Below are 19,256 nucleotides of genomic sequence, written 5' to 3' on the forward strand. Positions count from 1 at the left end.
AGCCCCGCCCCCCGCCGCACCAAACGGGTACAGTGCCCGAGTAGCCCCGCCCCCCGCCGCACCAAACGGGTACAGTGCCCCGAGTAGCCCCGCCCCCCGCTGCACCAAACAGGTACAGTGCCCCGAGTAGCCCGCCCCCCGCCGCACCAAACGGGTACAGTGCCCCGAGTAGCCCCGCCTCCCGCCGCACCAAACGGGTACAGTGCCCCGAGTAGTCCCGCCCCCCGCCACACCAAACGGGTACAGTGCCCCGAGTTTGCATGGCGATATTATATCGATACATGGATGCCAAGTATCGATACTTTATTATGTAAACTATTTTTAAAAAATTAAAAAATAAAATCTATTGCTTTTTCAGTCCACTAGATGGTGCTGAGTTGTTTTCTGGTGAGGTCAGCAGAGGTCAGAGCATGTGATGCAGCTCTACTCTTCATCACTATGATGCTGTAACTCAGAGGTGATGATGGTGACCCAGCGATCAAAGAATAAAGACACTTTACGCACAATTTAGGTGTATTTTCCCTTTAACTCACGAGCTGCAGGCAGCATGTTTTATACTTAATGTGACTATAATTCATACTTTGTTGGCATCTTATTCTGAAAACCGGATGTTCGTCTGAAGAAACCGGATGTTGTCTCACGTTACTGTTTCTGCTAACTTTCAAAGTCCTTCGCTCGCTCCCGATCTCTGCCGTTTAAATGAGTTTACGATGAATTTCAGCATATAGGTGCATTAACATGTGTTAGTTCACCACGGAGATCTGAGTGTCTGCTGACTTTACCGCAGCGATGTCCAGTAGTCTCCATTCCTCCACCGCTGCTAGTGAGCAACGCACTTTCAAAATAAATAAAAATTTTAAACGCGTTAACGCGCTATAAAAGAATTGTCGGCGTTAATGAATTAATGCGTTAAAGCGATAATAACGCGTTAACTTTCCCAGCACTAATATATAGATGAAATAAAGTCTGTAATGCGTGCTGCCAGAATAAAGACTGTCGGACTGTGAAGGACAAATCGTTCCAATTGACAGCCATTAAAACCAGCACATACGATCATAGCCTGACTTCAACAGTGGAATCAACATCAATGTTGTTTCTAATGACTTCATATCCCAGACTGAGATAAATAAAATCCCTTAGTCAACAGAAACACCACTTCCTGTTGCATAATGTAAACAGAATCCAGGAAACAAAGTATCTATGACGTCACCGCCTTCTCTGTCTTTGACCTCCCAGGAGATCAAGTTGGCCCAGAAGAGAGCTCAGAAGTACTCCGCGGTGCCGGACATGTGGTCCAAGTGCCTGCTGGGTCACTGTTACGGCCTCTGGTTCATCTACCTGCCCACCTTCGTGAGGGCCGAGGCCGCTAAGGTGCGAGCGCTGCACACGGCCTACGACGTCCTGAAGCACACGGAGAACAGAAAGGTGGTGCTGCCGGACGAGGTGAGTGGACCGAGTCAGGGGGTTCTCCTGGCTACTGGGTACACACTGTGTACCACATAGTGTATTGTTTATCTAACCCTTACTGTGCGTGTGTTTGTATGACTGTGTGTGCGTGTACTCAGGTGTGTTACAGGATCCTGATGCAGCTCTGTGGTCAGTACGGTCAGCCGGTTCTCGCTGTTCGAGTCCTGCTGGAGATGAAGAAGGCTGGAATCACCCCGAACACCATCACCTACGGATACTACAACAAGGTTTACTGATACTACACACTATAAACACTCACATCCAGTCATTACATCAGCTGTCTCACTGCTTTTACCTCAGTACAAGTACTAATCGCTCCATCACGTGCTCCCTTGACCCGATCCCCTCCTCTCTTCTTCAGTCTATTGCGATTGAACTCCTTCCTTTCCTCACCCACCTCATCAACACATCTCTTGTCTCAGGATGCTTTCCCACGGCTTTCAAGACTGCCAGAGTCACCCCCCTTCTGAAGAAACCATCACGTGGACCCCTCTGATGTCAAGAACTTCAGACCGGTTTCTCTTCTACCCTTTCTTTCCAAAACACTTGAACGTGCTGTCTCTACTCAACTATCTTCCTATCTCCACCAAAACAGCCTCTTGGACCCCCACCAGTCCGGGTTCAAAGTGGGTCACTGGACTGAGACAGCCCTCCTTGCGGTGACGGAGTCGCTTCACGCAGCGAGAGCTAACTCTCTCTCCTCGTCCTGATTCTCCTGGACCTGTCTGTGACGTTTGACACGGTGAACCACCAGATCCTCCTCTCCACCCTCGAGGGGATGACGTCTCAGGCTCTGCACTCTCCCTGTTTGCATCCTACCTGACGGGTCGATCCTACCAGCTGACATGGAGGGGGGCCGTGTCGGAAGGCTCAGTCCTGGGCCCCCTTCTCTTCTCGCTCTACACAACATCTCTGGGTTCTGTTATTCGCTCGCATGACTTCTCTTACCATTGTTATGCCGATGACACCCAGCTGGTCTTGTCATTTCTCCCGGTGACACTCGAGTGGAGGCATCGCTGCGTGCTTGGCTGAGATCTCGAAGTGGATGATGACACACCACCTGAAGCTCAACCTGGACAAAACCGAGCTACTGTTCCTCCCGGGGAAGGGTTACCCGCACAGAGACCCGTCCATCACCATTGATGATACCGTGGTGACGCCAACTCGGACTGCGAGGAACCTGGATGACCAACTGTCGTTCTCAGCAAACATTGCGTCGGTTACACGCTGCTGCAGATTCCTGCTCTACAGCATCAGGAGGATTCACTTCCTCACTGAGGAGACGGTGCAGGTGCTCGTCCAGGCTCTGGTCATCTCCCGCCTGGACTACTGCAACTCACTACTTGCCGGAGCCCCGGCGTCGGCCATCAGACCTCTGGAGCTTGTCCAGAAAGCTGCAGCTCGCCTGGTGTTCAATCACCCCAAGTTCTCCCACAACTTCCCTTCTCCGTTCTCTCCACTGGCTCCTGTAAGAGCATCCAGTGTGAGACTCTGGTGCTAGTCTACAGGGCAGTGAAAGGAACAGCTCCTTCCTGTCTCCAGGCCGTGGTCAAGCCTTACACCCCCGCCCGACCTCTTCTCTCTGCTGCCTCGGGGCGATCGGTCGCCCCGTCGCTCAGAGGTCCCTGCGGCCGATCGACCCGGTCGTGTCTGTTTCCTGTCCTGACCCCTCAGTGGTGGAATGAACTCCCCACTGACCTCAGGACAGCAGAGTCACTGCTCATCTTTCATCAGGCTGAAGATTCACCTCTTCAAGAAGGCCTACCTGAGCCTTCACTCAGCACTTACTGTATTCATACTAGCTTATTGCACTTATTGTATTCATATTAGTTTGTGGCACTTATTGCATTGGTTTGTTTCTGCACTGTACGTTGGTCTGGTTTATGCTCTTAGATGCTTGTTTGAAGAAAGGAGAAGCAGTTATGACTTCTGGTGACTAGTTGTTCTCTCGAAAACCGACGTTGAATGCACTTATTGTAAGTTGCTTTGGATAAAAGCATCTGCTGAATGACTGTAATGTATAGAAATACTCTGTTACAAGTAAAAGTCCTGCATTTAGTTATTTACTGTATTAAAAAAGAGCGTCGCTATCCAGAGAATTCGAAAATCAACAGTAATATACATCAGGTATATAAACAGTACTATGATCACATGTCCTCTGTCCTCAGGCCGTGCTGGAGAGCAAGTGGCCGTCCACCAATCAGGGAGGACGTCTCCGCTGGGCCAAGCTGAGGAACGTCCTATTGGCTGTTGCTCAGTTCAGGCAGCCAATCAGACGGCAGCAGAAGAGCGGATCAGTGGGGTCACGAGGTCAGACATATAAATATCATTATTCCTGTACTTTTACTGTACTACATCTCAGAGGTACATCTTGTACTTTATTGGCTGACTGAAGGTTGTTAACAGGTAAATTCTAGTTTTAGATGTCTCCTGATGACTCATGATGAATTCTGGTTTTATGAGGATTCCAGTCTTTGTGTAACACGTCATTCTCACTCGCAGCATCCTTCATCAGTCACTAAGTCAAATATTCATCTGCTGAGAAGTTAAAGGAAGCCTGGATATAGAAATGAATAACATCATAATGTGCTTTATTCTGATTCTGTTTTTCTTTAGAAGAAGCGACGATGGACCAGAAGCCCCTCCCCCACTCAATTCTGATTCGTCAGTCCAGTTGGAGCGGTCTGTCTGAGAGCTCCAGTCACGAGTCTCTGACTCTGGTGAAGAGCAGCAGTCTGAACAGCATGAAGACAGACAGTAAGAGAGACAGTAGGACAGACAGTAGGACAGACAGTAAGACAGACAGTAAGAGACAGTAGGGCAGACAGTAGGACAGACAGTAGGACAGACAGTAAGAGAGACAGTAGGGCAGACAGTAGGACAGACAGTAGGGCAGACAGTAAGAGACAGTAGGGCAGACAGTAGGACAGACAGTAGGACAGACAGTAAGACAGACAGTAGGGCAGACAGTAGGGCAGACAGTAGGACAGACAGTAGGGCAGACAGTAAGAGACAGTAAGAGACAGTAGGACAGACAGTAGGACAGACAGTAAGACAGACAGTAAGAGACAGTAGGACAGACAGTAAGAGAGACAGTAGGGCAGACAGTAGGACAGACAGTAGGACAGACAGTAAGACAGACAGTAAGAGACAGTAGGACAGACAGTAAGAGAGACAGTAGGGCAGACAGTAGGACAGACAGTAGGGCAGACAGTAGGACAGACAGTAGGACAGACAGTAGGACAGACAGTAAGAGAGACAGTAGGGCAGACAGTAGGACAGACAGTAGGGCAGACAGTAGGACAGACAGTAGGGCAGACAGTAAGACAGACAGTAAGAGACAGTAGGACAGACAGTAGGGCAGACAGTAAGAGACAGTAGGGCAGACAGTAGGACAGACAGTAGGACAGACAGTAAGACAGACAGTAAGAGACAGTAGGACAGACAGTAAGAGAGACAGTAGGGCAGACAGTAGGACAGACAGTAGGGCAGACAGTAGGACAGACAGTAGGACAGACAGTAAGAGAGACAGTAGGGCAGACAGTAAGAGACAGTTGGACAGACGGTAAGAGAGACTGTAGGGCAGAGAGTAGGGCAGACAGTTAGAGACAGTAGGGCAGACAGTAGGACAGACAGTAGGACAGACAGTAAGAGAGACAGTAGGGCAGACAGTAGGACAGACAGTAGGACAGACAGTAAGAGACAGTAGGACAGACAGTAGGGCAGACAGTAAGAGACAGTAGGGCAGACAGTAGGACAGACAGTAAGACAGACAGTAAGAGACAGTAGGACCGACAGTAAGAGAGACAGTAGGGCAGACAGTAGGGCAGACAGTTAGAGACAGTAGGACAGACAGTAGGACAGACAGTAGGACAGACAGTAAGAGAGACAGTAGGGCAGACAGTAGGACAGACAGTAGGGCAGACAGTAAGAGACAGTTGGACAGACGGTAAGAGGGACTGTAGGAGAGACTGTAGGGCAGAGAGTAGGGCAGACAGTTAGAGACAGTAGGGCAGACAGTAGGAGAGACTGTAGGAGACAGTAGGACAGACGGTAAGAGACAGTAGGACAGACAGTAAGAGACAGTAGGACAGACAGTAAGAGACAGTAGGACAGACAGTAAGAGAGACAGTAGGACAGACAGTCGGGCAGACAGTAAGAGACAGTAGGGCAGACAGTAGGACAGACAGTAGGAGAGACTGTAGGAGAGACTGTAGGGCAGACAGTAAGAGACAGTAGGACAGACTGTAGGAGAGACTGTAGGTCAGACAGTAAGACAGTAGGGCACACAGTAGGACAGACAGTAAGACAGACAGTAAGAGACAGTAGGACAGACGGTAAGAGACAGTAGGACAGACGGTAAGAGACAGTAGGACAGACGGTAAGAGACAGTAGGACAGACGGTAAGAGACAGTAGGACAGACAGTAGGGCAGACAGTTAGAGACAGTAGGGCAGACAGTAGGACAGACAGTTAGAGACAGTAGGGCAGACAGTAGGACAGACAGTAGGACAGACAGTAAGAGACAGTTGGACAGACGGTAAGAGAGACTGTAGGAGAGACTGTAGGGCAGACAGTTAGAGACAGTAGGGCAGACAGTAGGACAGACAGTAGGACAGACAGTAAGAGACAGTTGGACAGACGGTAAGAGAGACTGTAGGAGAGACTGTAGGGCAGACAGTTAGAGACAGTAGGGCAGACAGTAGGACAGACAGTAGGAGAGACTGTAGGAGACAGTAGGACAGACGGTAAGAGACAGTAGGACAGACAGTAAGAGACAGTAGGACAGACAGTAAGAGACAGTAGGACAGACAGTAAGCGACAGTAGGACAGACAGTAGGACAGACAGTCTCCTGCTGTTTCACTGCATTCTGAAGCTTCTTTTTGAGGTTTTTCTTCATTCACTGGCTGATTTAAACATTTTATTTCTAAAGACACAGGGAAAACTTATTTTTTCTGTCTGACAGTATTTTCTGATTTATGAAGTCATACAAAGACAGATCCAACATTCCATCTGTAAAAAGTTTTGACAAACAAGTCAACAAAAGTCAAAAGAACATTTATCCAACGTTCAGATTATTCCTCTTGAAATAAATACAACAATCATGATAAGACTAGAAAATTCCTGAAGAAATGTTGACAGTGTGGCTTCTACTGCCCGAAGAAATCGCAATATACACACACCAATGTTACCGGTAGTGTCATTCAGGTTCAATTGAGATAGCGCTACTCTCTTTTCTGCGTTTTAGATTCATACTCTTGGATTGAAACTTGTATTTGTGGGGCTTTTATTTTGAAAGGGTGGGACTGGGTGGGGGAGAGAGGGGGAGAGGAGACAAAATCATAATGTTTGACACTATAATGAGAGGCTTCATCACAAGCATTCCAGTTAGAATTCATTCTGTGGGGCTTTTCATTTGAAATGGGGGGGGGGGGGGTGAGAGGGGAAAAGTCCTCTAAAAAGACCTGAATGACTGTATATAGAGAGAGACACAGAGAGGGAGAGAGAGACAGACAGAGGGGAGAGAGAGACTGAGTGAGACAGGCAGACAGACAGTTAGATGGACTGAGTGAGTGGGAGAGAGAGCCTGCATGTGTGTAACTGGTTGCCATGGCGAGGACACACCTGGTGTTATGCTGCGTTCACACCGGTCGCGTTGATTTTTTGACGTGCGTCGAGATTACATACAAAGTCCATGCACAGACGCGATGAGACTGGCGCGGCGCGATTTTGCGATGGCGCGGCGCGTTGGACGCGTTTTTGCGTTGGACGCCGCAAAATCGGCAACGCGCGAGTTGAAATTTTTCAACTTCAGCGACATAATGGCGTGACGCTGTGGCGCGATAGCCTATCAGCGTTGAGTTGCTCCCCCTGTCATCACTGACTTCCTGCCGGTGTTGAATCAGGAAATAAATCCTGTAGCCGTCTGTGTTCACCCAGAGCTCTGATACCTCATATCAACAGAGACCGGACCAAACTATGTGTATGCATGTGTGTGTGTAAACCATACGGTACAAACAATGAACAGACGCTGCCGTATTTACATCTACGTGACGTTATTGAGTGCTGGTGGAGCTGCTACGATGTTAGCATAGCCTAGCACCGATCCATCAGAGCTCCATTGAGAAGACCAGTAACCTACAAATCGGCATCATTACGTAGTTATTTCGGAGTCCCTTTTTGTCGGTTTATTGCCGTTGAATCACAGCCAAATCAGTTTATTTAGTGTTCCTACAGCTGTAGTAAACAGAGACCGGTGGCTTGCTAGACAGTGAATACAGCTCGATACAATCCACGGAGCTCCTCTGAACAATATTATGAACCAGACATGACGGCGTTTGGCATTCCGATGTTTGAGGGACTTCCACAACACGTACAAAGCAGCAATTGTCCTTATTCCTTTCACGGTTGATAGCGGAAAGAAATGGCGGCCAGGTGAACGGCTTCCAGGACGATAAACCACGCCCCCTCTCCGGCGCTACGAGATTTTGCGGCGTTTGGTGTGAACACGACCGGCGGCGCGTTGGACGCGATTGTGCAGTGCGTCAAAAAATCAACGCGACCGGTGTGAACGCAGCATTAGAGGCAGACTGATTAAGAAACATTACAGTCAACAGTGATTTTGAACAAAACCCCTAACTCCTTTTAACAAATTAGCAGGAGTCTGAGTGCCAAAATATGGATACCGTGAGAAAGATAAGACTCTGCCGAACGCGCTGATGTGTTTTTTATGTTTGTGGTGTTAATGATGTGCGCTCCAGAGCAATAGACAAAACTGGTACCGTCGCGTTCTTTGAGAAATGAGTGGTGAGATTTAACATGGAGTCTATGGAGCAGTTGGTTGGAGTTCATGTCGCTCTGTGGCTCTTAGAGCCAAATCTGTAAGTCCGTTGGATTCCACAGACATCTGTGTGCGACAGCACAACATTTCCAAGCTTTTTGGCCAAAATGGTGTTTCAAGAGTAAAAATTGTGGGAGCTGGAGCAATTTGTTTGGAAAAATCACAGAATATTTCCCTGCTCAGCTCCACTCTGACGGTTATGCTCTCACTCCAGCTCTTAACGAGCTGCGCAATACACACCCATTATAAAATCTGAAACAGACACAACATTCTCCTGAAACTTAATCTGTGACTTCATGAAAACTGTGCTAGCTATCAAAATGTCCATTTGGCTCAATAAAGTGCAGCGTTTTGTCTACGTTTTAAACTTTGAATCATGTTTCTACGTTAATGTACGGCTAGTCAATATGGGCCCAAAGTTAAGTGTTTTTTAGCTCTCTTCACGCTGACACCCCATTCAAGTGAATGGAGAAATTTTCCTCTGTTTTTTGGGATTTTCGGGGAAACTGCTTGGCGAATCTCTCTGGGAAATAGATAGCACACTATTCCCGATCAGGCCGCACGTTTGGATGTATTTTTCACGCCGCTGTTGGCAACGCTGTGTGAGGAGAAGCGCGCCAAACCTTTTGGATAATAATCATGAATATTATTATTATTATTAAGCCCGCTGGATAATATACAGTGTGCTTTGGCACAGGCAGTTGTACTGCCTTGTGCCACAAAGCCACACTGAATAATGACTCTGCGTATTCAAACAGTCATTTTACACTGAGTTCCTCCTGTTCACTGTTTGTCTCCCGTTTCCATGTTAATTAAAGTGCTGAGTCATTCGTAACTCCTCCCACAGAGGTGACGCTCTGTAAGAAGCTCGTCCTCTGTGACTCAGCGACTAACGGATGCAGCGAGTCCGTCTCCTGTAAGCCTCCGATGGGACGCCCCCCTGCGGTGCCCCCCGGTGGCCTCCTGGTCCGAAGGAGTGAGGTCTGCCTCTCCACCTTCTACAAAGAATGTGCCGAGTCGGCCGACTCAGAGCTGGACTGCAGCTGCCAGCCGGCAGAGAGAGACGGCAGGTCGGCGAGAACAGAAAATAACTTTAGTTAACTTAAAGTTTAGTCACTTTGTGATTTCTTTAAGTTGCATTTCTATCCTTGGATTACTAACTTCTCTGTCTTTGATGTCACTTTGAGATGTTTGAAGGCTCTTAGATCTTTCTTAATGTGCTTTGATTTAACCACGTCCTGTTTTACTTCTCTGACCGTCACCTGTAGACTTGCAGGGACGAGAGACTCTGCCGGCAGAAATAAAGTCGTAAACGAGAACTCCAACAACGTCTCGACCCCGAGCCGAGGAGGTCTGGCTGGGAAACTCCAGCAGCTTCTGACTCCAACGAGACACAGAATGTCTGTTAGAAGAGCAGCTAGCGTGGACGACCGGAGAGGAAGGGGAAGAGGAAGAGGAGGAGGAGGAGGAGGAGGAGGAGGAAGTGGGATAGGACGAAGAGTCTCTGAACAGAGGCAGTCCAGGAAGGCTCAAGTGGCTGAAACTCTGCTGAAAGCCAAAGAGAGGCTCGTCAGCGCCACCTCAGAGGTTTGACTGCTACGTGTTTCTTTACTCTCATTCAGCGTCAACTGTGACAAACAGATTTATGTGTTTGTCACAAACAATTCAAGTTCATTTCAATTCTTCGTGTCACAATTTGAGTTAGAATTGATGATGCATGGCGTCTCTGGAAGCACCGTAGAAGAGCTGTGATTGTCATGTGACCTCTAAACTTTGTGAAAGTGAATGTTGTCCACTAGAGTCTCATGGTGGTGATATGTAGACAGTTGTCCACTAGAGCAGTGATTCTTAACCATAGGGCCGCGGCCCATGATAGGGCCGCGGCCCATGATAGGGCCGCGGCCCATGATTGGGCCGCGGCCCATGATTGGGCCGCGAGCGCCACCTAGAGGGCCGCGAAAAACTTTCAGTTTTGCACCTGTGGGCCGCGAGGGCCGCGGGACCGCATAGGTTATCAATTGAAGACACCAGAGACATTACTGTTATCCATGAGACGTTCAGTTACAATACAGCTTCCCACCACCTGGTGGCGGTAATGCGTCAGTCAGTTGTTTAACAAGCTGCAATAAGCAGAAGAAGACACTCAGCTAGCCGCTAGCCTGTAGCGAAAGTTATGGATAAGTTATTAAAAAGAAAAAATGAAGACGACAGTGGTGCCATACCCCCCAAAAGTCTAAATGTGTGCGCAAGTACAACCCTGACTTTCTTAAGTACGGCTTTGTGAACGGAGGCAACGAGGCAGAGCCGAGGGCTCAGTGTGTGGAATGTGAGCTAATGCTGTCAAACGAAGCTCTGAAGCCTTCAGAAATAAAGCGGCACGTAGCGACCAAACATCCAACGCTCGTGGGAAAGTCTGTTGGGCTTCTTGTTGTGTATGCAGGTTTACATACACATGATAATAAATGTCTTTGTGATCATCACATTCTATCATCTCATTTATTTAACAAGGGTTTTGCCTGTTCAACACCGGCATCCTCGATCCCCTCCCCTTCCGTTCCTACGGCTTGTTTGCGCAAATACGTCACAAAACATGTCCGTGTTTGGTATCCCAGCATGCCCAAAATCCTCATCTTTGCAAAGAAATCATCGATTTTCTTTCATTTCCTATGGTTTCTCCACAAAAGGAGCCCACACACACACTGTCGAAAGTCGCCATAACCGCTGCAAGTCGTATCTTGCAGCATTTCGACGGAAAAAGACACATTACAGACCCGACAACGTGCTAGCGGATGTTAGCATGGAGCTACTGCCTTCAGAAAACGCTAGTACTTATAGTACAAACCATATCTTCCTCTTCCATAAGCCGTCAACCAACGTTTGTGTAACTGAGCTATTCTCATACTCGATCGTGCGCTCGGTCGCAGCCATTAAGCACAGCAAGTCCGCTACTCACACACCATGTCTTCCACCATATATACATCGTTTTTGCAATTTGCAAAGGCTAATAATAAAAGGAAAATAATATAATATCAAAATATAAAGGGAGAAACACCTTTAGTGTGTCAGAATATCATTTGGGTACCATGTGTCCATTTGGGTCTCCAAATGTCCTTTTAGAGCTCCGCCTGGATCTCTTCATGAAGAAACTCTGTAGAATGGTCATACTTTGTCCAATCTTCTTCAAATTTGAGGCAGTTGTTCACTGATAGTGTAGTTACAGCCCTATACTGTCCTTTACCTGTACAGATACAGCCACCGGCAGTTATTTATACTGAAAGATACTTTTTTATTTTATGCGGACAAAAATCTTAACTTTTTACTGACTCCAAAGGCCCACTGCTCTGTTTCTGTATGACCTGCAGGTTGTCTGACACTTTTGATGCATATAGTCAGAGTGGGCCCGGGACACTTTGTACTTGAAAAGTTGGGCCCCGAGGTCAAAAAGGTTAAGAACCCCTGCACTAGAGTCTCATGGTGGTGATGTGTAGACAGTTGTTGTCCACTAGAGTCTCATGGTGGTGATGTGTAGACAGTTGTTGTCCACTAGAGTCTCATGGTGGTGATATGTAGACAGTTGTTGTCCACTAGAGTCTCATGGTGGTGATATGTAGACAGTTGTCCACTAGAGTCTCATGGTGGTGATGTGTAGACAGTTATTGTCCACTAGAGTCTCATGGTGGTGATGTGTAGACAGTTGTTGTCCACTAGAGTCTGATGGTGGTGATGTGTAGACAGTTGTCCACTAGAGTCTCATGGTGGTGATATGTAGACAGTTATTGTCCACTAGAGTCTCATGGTGGTGATGTGTAGACAGTTGTTGTCCACTAGAGTCTCATGGTGGTGATATGTAGACAGTTGTTGTCCACTAGAGTCTCATGGTGGTGATGTGTAGACAGTTGTTGTCCACTAGAGTCTCATGGTGGTGATATGTAGACAGTTATTGTCCACTAGAGTCTCATGGTGGTGATGTGTAGACAGTTATTGTCCACTAGAGTCTCATGGTGGTGATATGTAGACAGTTATTGTCCACTAGAGTCTCATGGTGGTGATGTGTAGACAGTTATTGTCCACTAGAGTCTCATGGTGGTGATGTGTAGACAGTTATTGTCCACTAGAGTCTCATGGTGGTGATATGTAGACAGTTATTGTCCACTAGAGTCTCATGGTGGTGATGTGTAGACAGTTGTTGTCCACTAGAGTCTGATGGTGGTGATGTGTAGACAGTTGTTGTCCACTAGAGTCTCATGGTGGTGATATGTAGACAGTTGTTGTCCACTAGAGTCTCATGGTGGTGATGTGTAGACAGTTGTTGTCCACTAGAGTCTCATGGTGGTGATATGTAGACAGTTGTTGTCCACTAGAGTCTCATGGTGGTGATGTGTAGACAGTTGTTGTCCACTAGAGTCTGATGGTGGTGATGTGTAGACAGTTGTCCACTAGAGTCTCATGGTGGTGATATGTAGACAGTTGTTGTCCACTAGAGTCTGATGGTGGTGATGTGTAGACAGTTGTTGTCCACTAGAGTCTCATGGTGGTGATATGTAGACAGTTGTTGTCCACTAGAGTCTCATGGTGGTGATGTGTAGACAGTTGTTGTCCACTAGAGTCTGATGGTGGTGATGTGTAGACAGTTGTCCACTAGAGTCTCATGGTGGTGATGTGTAGACAGTTGTCCACTAGAGTCTCATGGTGGTGATGTGTAGACAGTTGTTGTCCACTAGAGTCTGATGGTGGTGATGTGTAGACAGTTGTCCACTAGAGTCTCATGGTGGTGATGTGTAGACAGTTGTTGTCCACTAGAGTCTCATGGTGGTGATATGTAGACAGTTGTTGTCCACTAGAGTCTCATGGTGGTGATGTGTAGACAGTTGTTGTCCACTAGAGTCTCATGGTGGTGATATGTAGACAGTTGTTGTCCACTAGAGTCTCATGGTGGTGATATGTAGACAGTTGTCCACTAGAGTCTCATGGTGGTGATGTGTAGACAGTTATTGTCCACTAGAGTCTCATGGTGGTGATGTGTAGACAGTTGTTGTCCACTAGAGTCTGATGGTGGTGATGTGTAGACAGTTGTCCACTAGAGTCTCATGGTGGTGATATGTAGACAGTTATTGTCCACTAGAGTCTCATGGTGGTGATGTGTAGACAGTTGTTGTCCACTAGAGTCTCATGGTGGTGATATGTAGACAGTTGTTGTCCACTAGAGTCTCATGGTGGTGATGTGTAGACAGTTGTTGTCCACTAGAGTCTCATGGTGGTGATATGTAGACAGTTATTGTCCACTAGAGTCTCATGGTGGTGATGTGTAGACAGTTATTGTCCACTAGAGTCTCATGGTGGTGATATGTAGACAGTTATTGTCCACTAGAGTCTCATGGTGGTGATGTGTAGACAGTTGTTGTCCACTAGAGTCTCATGGTGGTGATATGTAGACAGTTATTGTCCACTAGAGTCTCATGGTGGTGATGTGTAGACAGTTATTGTCCACTAGAGTCTCATGGTGGTGATGTGTAGACAGTTATTGTCCACTAGAGTCTCATGGTGGTGATATGTAGACAGTTATTGTCCACTAGAGTCTCATGGTGGTGATGTGTAGACAGTTGTTGTCCACTAGAGTCTGATGGTGGTGATGTGTAGACAGTTGTTGTCCACTAGAGTCTCATGGTGGTGATATGTAGACAGTTGTTGTCCACTAGAGTCTCATGGTGGTGATGTGTAGACAGTTGTTGTCCACTAGAGTCTCATGGTGGTGATATGTAGACAGTTGTTGTCCACTAGAGTCTCATGGTGGTGATGTGTAGACAGTTGTTGTCCACTAGAGTCTGATGGTGGTGATGTGTAGACAGTTGTCCACTAGAGTCTCATGGTGGTGATATGTAGACAGTTGTTGTCCACTAGAGTCTGATGGTGGTGATGTGTAGACAGTTGTTGTCCACTAGAGTCTCATGGTGGTGATATGTAGACAGTTGTTGTCCACTAGAGTCTCATGGTGGTGATGTGTAGACAGTTGTTGTCCACTAGAGTCTGATGGTGGTGATGTGTAGACAGTTGTCCACTAGAGTCTCATGGTGGTGATGTGTAGACAGTTGTCCACTAGAGTCTCATGGTGGTGATGTGTAGACAGTTGTTGTCCACTAGAGTCTGATGGTGGTGATGTGTAGACAGTTGTCCACTAGAGTCTCATGGTGGTGATGTGTAGACAGTTATTGTCCACTAGAGTCTCATGGTGGTGATGTGTAGACAGTTGTCCACTAGAGTCTGATGGTGGTGATGTGTAGACAGTTGTCCACTAGAGTCTCATGGTGGTGATGTGTAGACAGTTATTGTCCACTAGAGTCTCATGGTGGTGATGTGTAGACAGTTGTCCACTAGAGTCTGATGGTGGTGATGTGTAGACAGTTGTCCACTAGAGTCTCATGGTGGTGATGTGTAGACAGTTGTCCACTAGAGTCTCATGGTGGTGATGTGTAGACAGTTGTCCACTAGAGTCTCATGGTGGTGATGTGTAGACAGTTGTCCACTAGAGTCTCATGGTGGTGATGTGTAGACAGTTGTTGTCCACTAGAGTCTGATGGTGGTGATGTGTAGACAGTTGTCCACTAGAGTCTCATGGTGGTGATGTGTAGACAGTTGTCCACTAGAGTCTCATGGTGGTGATGTGTAGACAGTTGTCCACTAGAGTCTCATGGTGGTGATGTGTAGACAGTTGTCCACTAGAGTCTCATGGTGGTGATGTGTAGACAGTTGTTGTCCACTAGAGTCTGATGGTGGTGATGTGTAGACAGTTGTCCACTCGAGTCTCATGGTGGTGATGTGTAGACAGTTGTTGTCCACTAGAGTCTCATGGTGGTGATGTGTAGACAGTTGTCCACTAGAGTCTCATGGTGGTGATGTGTAGACAGTTGTCCACTAGAGTCTCATGGTGGTGATGTGTAGACAGTTGTCCACTAGAGTCTCATGGTGGTGATGTGTAGACAGTTGTTGTCCACTAGAGTCTGATGGTGGTGATGTGTAGACAGTTGTCCACTAGAGTCTCATGGTGGTGATGTGTAGACAGTTGTTGTCCACTAGAGTCTGATGGTGGTGATGTGTAGACAGTTGTTGTCCACTAGAGTCTGATGGTGGTGATATGTAGACAGTTGTTGTCCACTAGAGTCTGATGGTGGTGATATGTAGACAGATAATCTCAGACCGTGTCCTCTCCTCTCAGAGTTCGTTGTCCGTAGGAAGTGACCTGGACTTGACGGACACGCCCTATCCAGCCTTTCCCATACGGCGGTCCTGGGATGCCAACCAAGAGCGGACGGGCCTCGAGGTAACGTGGTCCCTGTCAGGAAATGAATCAGCAGTTATTGAGGTTTTATTAGGCCCTGAATAGATTTGTTGTTTCCACTCAAGCTACTTTACACTATTACTGCTATTTTACTCTTTACTTCACAGTTTTAGAAAATAAATCAAATGCTGTGATGATGATTGGACGAGTATTCCGCCCTTTATCAGGACTTTTACTGCAGTACAGGATGTGAATACTTCCTCCTCTGTGTGTCCAGGTGTTGATGTCCAGCTGCTCCCTGTGTCGCAGCTGTAACTCGTTGGTCTACGACGAGGAGATCATGGCCGGCTGGACGTCGGACGACTCCAACCTGAACTCGTCCTGTCCGTTCTGCTGTTCGTCCTTCGTCCCCTTCCTGAACGCTGAGATCTGTGACCTGGGACCTGTCGGCAGGTACGGACTAGTTAGTAGTGATAATTAGTTAGTACTAGTAATAGTTAGCAATAGTAGTAGTAGTTAAATAAAACCCGTCATGGTCCAGAACCCTTGCAGACTAGATGTTGTGATGGTCTCAAGTGAGTCATTCGATTGTCCAGAGAGAGGATTGTTGGTTGGGGCGACTCTGGCTAAGTGGAGAGCAGGGCCGTCCTTCAATCAAAGGATCGGCGGTTCGATCCCCGGCTACGGCTCTGCAAGTCGCATGTGTCCTTGAGGAAGACACTTAACCCCCCAAAAAATTGCTCCCGTAGCTGTGCCTACGGTGTCAGTGACAGAATCTGAATTGTAAGTCGCTTTGGATGAAAGCTAAATGATTGTAATGGTTGAGTTGGTTTCAGATCTCAGAAGAGATTTCTCCAGATCCTGGTTCTGTGATGGGGACTAAACTGAATGTCCTACATTTGTAGCTCCACCAGCTACGATCTCAGCTAACGTCACTCCATCTTAAGTCTTCCTCCTTGTTCTCTTCTCTGAGTGCGGAGCGCACCAACTGGAACGTGGAGGACGAGGTGGAGGGCGCTGTGAGGCCCCCCGGTGGTCAGGAGGCCTCTCTGCGAAACCAGTGTAACGGTGTGAGTGAAGACTCCAGCTCTGAGACCAGCAGCTACTCAGAGAACAGCAGAACCACCACGGTAACATGCACTTTAAATCTGTCTCTTCATCCTCTCGTCTGCCATGCTTCCCGTTACGATGGCATTCTCTAACTCCCCCTCAGGCTTCCTCAGTGGGCGGAGCCCCCCAGGTGACGGTGGCCTACCTGAGCCCTCTGGTCCTGAGGAAGGAGCTGGAGAGTCTGCTAGAGAATGAGGGCGAGGCGGTCCTGGCCCAGCCTCAGTTCCTGGAAAACCACTCCATCATCTTCTGGAACCTGGTGTGGTATTTCCAGCGCCTCGGTCTGCCCAGTAATCTGCTGCAGTTGGTCAGCGCCTCGCCACTGGTCAGCCAGTTCTCACAGGTAGCACGGAGTCTGATGTGATGGTCCATAGAGGACAGTTCACTTTCACTTTGGCACTGGACCAACAGCCAGTCAGAGTTTTCACAACACAAACCTGCTCCAAAAGTCTTGAAACATTCAAAAAGCTGCAGATCTACAGAAGCTTAAATCACAATTTAAAATACAAATAAATATTTGCAATTAATTTAAAATCAAAGACCAAAACTTGGCCATTTGATATTTTAGTAGACTGACCAGATGTCCACCAAATAGTCGAAATAGAAATCCTAGTTTGAATAAAATCAAGGTGACATTAAAGACAACAAACTGTTTGTGTCCTCGTTTCCCAGTCGGAGAACTCTGCTGTGAGAGTTCGGCTCCTCTGGGACACCTTGACCCCCGACACAGACCAGTGGCCCCCCCTCTACATCCTCTGGAGGATCCACAGTAAGACAAACACACAGGAACTCAACTCTTTCCAATTTGTTCAACTCTTTCATGAGACTCCACCTCCCTCCTTCCACCAGGTGGCGTCCCGATGAGGAGCTACAGCTGGCGGAGACACAACCACCCGTTCACGCTGTCCTTCCTGGAGGAGGTGCTGCGCTGGATCGGCATGAACGAGGTGCACAAGGCTGTCACCCTCTTCCTGGATACGCTGGACAAACAGCTGGGCTCCGCCTGGACTCAGAGGTGGGGGTTAAGCTATGGTTATACTGGGGTTAAACCGGGGTTATACTCGGGTTATACTGGGTTTACACTGGGGTTAAACCGGGGTGTACTGGGGTCAAACCGGGTTGTACTCGGGTTACACTGGGGTTAAACCGGGGTTATATTTGGGTTATACTCAGGTTGTACTGGGTTTACACTGGGGTTAAACCGGGGTTATAGTCGGGTTGTACTGGGGTTAAACCGGGTTCTACTCGGGTTGTACTCTGGTTAAACCGGGTTCTACTCGGGTTGTACTCTGGTTAAACCGGGTTCTACTGGGGTTATACTCGGGTTGTACTGGGGTTAAACTGGGGTTATACTCGGGTTGTACTCAGGTTGTACTGGGGTTAAACTGGGGTTATACTCGGGTTGTACTCAGGTTGTACTGGGGTTAAACCGGGGTAACACTGAGGTTAAACTGGGGTTACACAGGGTTTAAACCGGGGTTACACTGAGGTTTCACCACTGGGCAGTTTCACAGTGGGGCCAGTTTTTGAATGTTTTTGAATGAGATTAAAAAAGACTTCACATTTGAATTATTATAAAGTATACAGCTTTTTTATTTACTCTTTGTTTGTGTGTGTTGTGTGTTTGTAAGGAGTTTGTACAGAGAGTTCCTCTTCCTCACCCTGGCAGCTATGGGCAAAGACCACGTTGGTAAGACTGACTCACACCTCATCCTAACAAAGCTTTTAAGAGCAAGAACACAAAATCACTCTGGTGAGCACACGTCACACATGAACTGTGAAAGGAATAGAGCCACGTTCAATACGAAGCTGCAGCCAGCAGCTGCCTAGCTTAGCTTAGCATAATGACTGGAAACAGTGAGCGATTCAGGGTTCAGGTTCTCGCTCAAGGACACTTCAACATGCAGACCTTAGGATCCACCTTCTCTCTCGCAATCCCCGTCGCTGTTACGTTCAGTGACATTCAACGACATAACAAATTCATTTAGCAACACTTGAACTCGTAGTAAGAATGCAGCATCAGAAGAGTCCTCCAGCGGGTAGACCTGGTGGACTTTCACCGGTGTGAAAATATGTGTTTATTTTCTGGAGAAATCAGAAATGTTTTTTAACATCAGATTATTTTAATATCAGATGATAGAGATATATTGATGGTGGAAGCACTGATGCAGAACGAGCTCGCCATCACCGACCTCCGGCATCGAGCCAGTGAAGCTTAAAACAGGGACGACGTCGGTAACATGACGCTTCATTAGGTTTGAATTCATGTTGGTACAGTTCATGAAGCTCTTTAAAGTGACTGTGAAGCAGCCTTTGTGTTTAATCTCAGGTCTCATATTAACGGCTCTGGGTTTGACTTAGAGTTGAATCCTCAGAGTTTTTTTCAGTACAAACAGAACAAACACGCACTAAAGATCCAGGATGCTGCAGGTTTGTGTCCCAGTAAAAGAGTTCTTAGGTGATCCTTGATCTCAGTTCCCACATTTAAGGTGCAGCTTTGATCCTCCGATACCAACGCTGCTGTGGTATCGACACGCATCACAGATACCCGTCTGCTCTTCCTCC

The 19,256-nt window shown here is 47.5% G+C and overlaps 1 protein-coding gene across 2 annotated transcripts in view; it reads left to right on the forward strand.

Annotated features, from left to right (window-relative positions):
- dennd4b (DENN/MADD domain containing 4B) overlaps nt 1–19,256 on the forward strand; it is a 51,653-nt gene that overhangs the window by 29,836 nt on the left and 2,561 nt on the right. Inside the window, exons 17-29 of one of the 2 annotated variants that reach the window (XM_079275708.1) lie at nt 1,237–1,443; nt 1,566–1,694; nt 3,636–3,777; nt 4,084–4,224; nt 9,156–9,378; nt 9,577–9,895; nt 15,519–15,623; nt 15,859–16,034; nt 16,555–16,711; nt 16,795–17,034; nt 17,364–17,460; nt 17,541–17,706; nt 18,323–18,381. In XM_079275708.1, the coding sequence (XP_079131834.1) occupies nt 1,237–1,443; nt 1,566–1,694; nt 3,636–3,777; nt 4,084–4,224; nt 9,156–9,378; nt 9,577–9,895; nt 15,519–15,623; nt 15,859–16,034; nt 16,555–16,711; nt 16,795–17,034; nt 17,364–17,460; nt 17,541–17,706; nt 18,323–18,381 (2,161 nt within the window). The remainder of the gene's footprint in view (nt 1–1,236; nt 1,444–1,565; nt 1,695–3,635; nt 3,778–4,083; nt 4,225–9,155; nt 9,379–9,576; nt 9,896–15,518; nt 15,624–15,858; nt 16,035–16,554; nt 16,712–16,794; nt 17,035–17,363; nt 17,461–17,540; nt 17,707–18,322; nt 18,382–19,256) is intronic. The other variant, XM_079275709.1, reaches the window with a different exon arrangement.

This window comes from Melanostigma gelatinosum, assembly GCF_949748355.1.
Source record: "Melanostigma gelatinosum genome assembly, chromosome: 9".
Lineage (NCBI taxonomy): Eukaryota > Metazoa > Chordata > Actinopteri > Perciformes > Zoarcidae > Melanostigma > Melanostigma gelatinosum.